The 2931-nt window shown below is 36.6% G+C and overlaps 1 protein-coding gene across 1 annotated transcript; it reads right to left on the reverse strand.

The window, feature by feature from the left end:
- Positions 1 to 68: 68 nt before the first annotated feature.
- On the reverse strand, positions 69 to 2059 carry LOC130506992 (uncharacterized). The gene is made up of 2 exons (XM_057001695.1): positions 1093 to 2059; positions 69 to 1022 (listed from the first exon to the last, which is right to left on the reverse strand). Exons 1-2 carry the CDS (start codon positions 1936 to 1938, stop codon positions 888 to 890), a joined length of 981 nt encoding a protein of 326 aa, XP_056857675.1. The 5' UTR covers positions 1939 to 2059; the 3' UTR covers positions 69 to 887.
- Between the last annotated feature and the right edge of the window lie 872 nt (positions 2060 to 2931).

Here is a 2931-nt window from a genome sequence, read left to right on the forward strand (position 1 = left end):
GTGGACTGGACCTATGTCGCTGGTACCTCCAAAGTGGCCGGTTTGGACTGCTTGGTTGACCTCTGGTTTGATGACCACATCATCCCCTCCCCCTTGTGAAGGTTTTGACCTCAAAACTGGATAACCTGATACACCACAATAGAGCAAGTTAGGTTTCATTCTCTTTTGGGAGTTTAGAACCTTACCTTGATGATACAATTTTGGTTTGGTGTTGCATGGTGCATCTGGTGGCTCTTCTTTGGACAGAAAGGAAAGGATCACGCCTCTGCTATGTTTATGGTCATTGCATCTATTCTGGAGTGGATGGTCCTTCAGATTATTAGTGGCCATGTTTCTGGTCCTTCTTGGAGTTGATCTTTCTAGCAACACAAGATAATCCGGTGGGATATCTTTGAAGCTTTCTTCTTTGCAACCTAAAAATTTCTCATCTTTCTGGACAAAAAGCAAGTGCATTATATCTGTGTTTGGACACTGATAAAAATAATTTGAAATTTCCAGACTTACTTTGATATCTTCCATAAGTTGAAGAATGATTTTCTTCTTTGGATATCTTGTTTTTGGTTGCTGCCTTCTTTGCAACTTTTGACTTTGGTGGTTATGATCTTCAACTTCTTTTATTCCTGGATCAAAATTTCTTGGCAAAGACAAGTGCATAATGTCTTCTTTATCAAGTAATAAGGGCGAATTTAAATTAGAAACACTTCCCTTTATTTGGCTGACTTTTATTGGCATTCATTCAGCATCTTGTAACATCATGGATTGTGTCTCTTCTTTTTGGGCAGTGTACTCCTCCTTGGTTCCTGAAAATATTTCACATTTTCTTGGACAAGACAAGTGCATTAATCTTATCATAGAAATAATAATAGCACTCTGATCTATAGTGAAATTTACCTCAGGTTTTGGCACTTGAACAATTCTTTGTTCAGATTTTGGTTTCCACTTGTGGTGTGGATTTTGATTGATCTCAGGGTCTGGCTCGGCCCTTGGCACTTCAGTAAGCATAGAGCTCTCATCTGGTATCCCTGTACCAAGAATATAAAAATTTAAACCAGTATCTAAAGGTGATGTTAAACACTTACCTTGGTTTGATACTTTGATTACTGGTTTTGCTTCTTTAAGCAACAAATCATTTCTTCCAGCCTCACTTATGGCTTCCTCCTCTTTAGCAATACCATGCTGGTAGAATAGGTCTTCTCTTTTATGTTCATGCTCCTTAATTCCTGATACAATACCCTTTGACAAAGACAAGTGCATTATACAAGAATTTGGAACCAACAAATCAGATTGAATAAAACTATCACTTATTTTAAAAATTTCAGTTTCAGTTTCTAGTGATGTTTCTTTCAATACATGTTTAATGGGACAAGCTTCAGCAAGGTGTCCTATTTTATGACATTTAAAACATGTCTGATCTTTCAGAATTTTAAAATCAGAAGGCTTACCTTGGCTTGGTGTGTCCTCCTCTTTGAGGTCTAAAATCTCCTTGTTCCTTGGAAATAATTCTTTGTGAACTTTGGATTCAAACAAGGATGTGGAGTTCGGATTTTGCTGGACCTCAGGACCTGTCTTAACATTCTTTGACAAAGACAAGTGACTCATACCAGTGGGAGAAGGTTCATAAACCAAATTATCAAGTATAGGACTTACCTTAGCCTTTACTTGCATAGTATCTAGCAATGGTTTTGCTTTGGTTCTGATCAAAGTGTTTTGGCTGACACTTCTACTCTCCATGGCCTTTGGGATGTCACTTTTCTGGTCTAAGCAATGGACAATGGCGTGCCCCTGGTTTGGCTGAAATTTGGTTTGTTGAGGCAAGCTTCCTTGACCCTCTTTTTGGACAGCTTCTCTTGCTTCTTGGGAACCATGAGTTGGATACCTCCTTGGGTACTGCTCCTTGATCTGAGATCTTGTATAACCTGGTGCAAACTCATACCTCATGGCTTTCTTAAGTGCTCCCCACGTTTTGATAGTTGGCTCCTTGTAAAACCATCTATCATCTACTTCTTGAACCCACCATTTAAAGGCATCTCCTTTTAGATGATCAATGGCATAAGCTAGCTTTTCTTCCTTCAAGATGTTGTTGTAGTAAAACCATTCATCAAGGTTCCTCTCCCATCTAAGATAACATCTTTTTCCTGAAAAATTAAAGAGTTCAACTTTATCAGCAAAAGAGTTATATTCAAACCGAGAATTAACAACATGATGGTTATGGGTTTTAGAAATTAGAGTTTGATTGATCCTTGAAGGATCTGGTGGCTTGGGCTCGACATAGACAGCCTCTGGTGCATCTCCAAATCTTCTTTCTCCTGGCTGTGGACGTTGGCCTTGTGCCTTTCTTCTTTTCCTCAACTGAACAATCTGTTCAACCTCTTGCAAAGCTGTCAAATGTTGGTTCTGTTTGGCCATCTGATATTGGTTGGGTGCTTCTCCTACCATGGCTTCCTGAAACCACTTTCAAAGATCAAGTGAAGGTATGGGAAGTTCTGGTTTAATCAAGAAGAAACCAAATGCAATCTATTAAAAATTAAACCGAGAAAAATATGGCAATGTAAACCGAAATGAAATAAAATATGCAAAAATTATTTTTCTTTTGGTTTTCTGGATGCAATCTCGAAATAAAACAAATATGAAATGATAATAATACTATGACAAAGAAAATTAAATGCAAACTAACAATAATTTTTTTTTTTTAAATGCAAGATTCAAATAAGAAACAAATATGGAATGCAGATTTTTTTTTGACCTTTTTTTTTAAAAATGGAAACAAATAGCTAAATGAATGCAAACAATTTTTTTCTTTTGTTTTTATGATTGAAATGAATCAAACTAAACAACTGGTCGACTTCTACCTCACACTTTTTATGATTTTCAATTTTATGATGAACAAAGAACACAAAATGCAAAAACTGTTTTTTTTTTTTTTTTTGATTT

This window comes from Raphanus sativus, unplaced genomic scaffold, assembly GCF_000801105.2.
Source record: "Raphanus sativus cultivar WK10039 unplaced genomic scaffold, ASM80110v3 Scaffold3875, whole genome shotgun sequence".
Lineage (NCBI taxonomy): Eukaryota > Viridiplantae > Streptophyta > Magnoliopsida > Brassicales > Brassicaceae > Raphanus > Raphanus sativus.

Excerpts from the sequence above, each read along its gene's own strand:
- LOC130506992 (XM_057001695.1), bottom strand. The coding sequence starts at position 1,938 with ATGAGGTATGAGTTTGCACCAGGTTATACAAGATCTCAGATCAAGGAG. Across the intron at positions 1,023-1,092 it reads AAGCAAAACCAGTAATCAAA|GGATACCAGATGAGAGCTCT; the intron begins GTATCAAACCAA and ends TTCTTGGTACAG.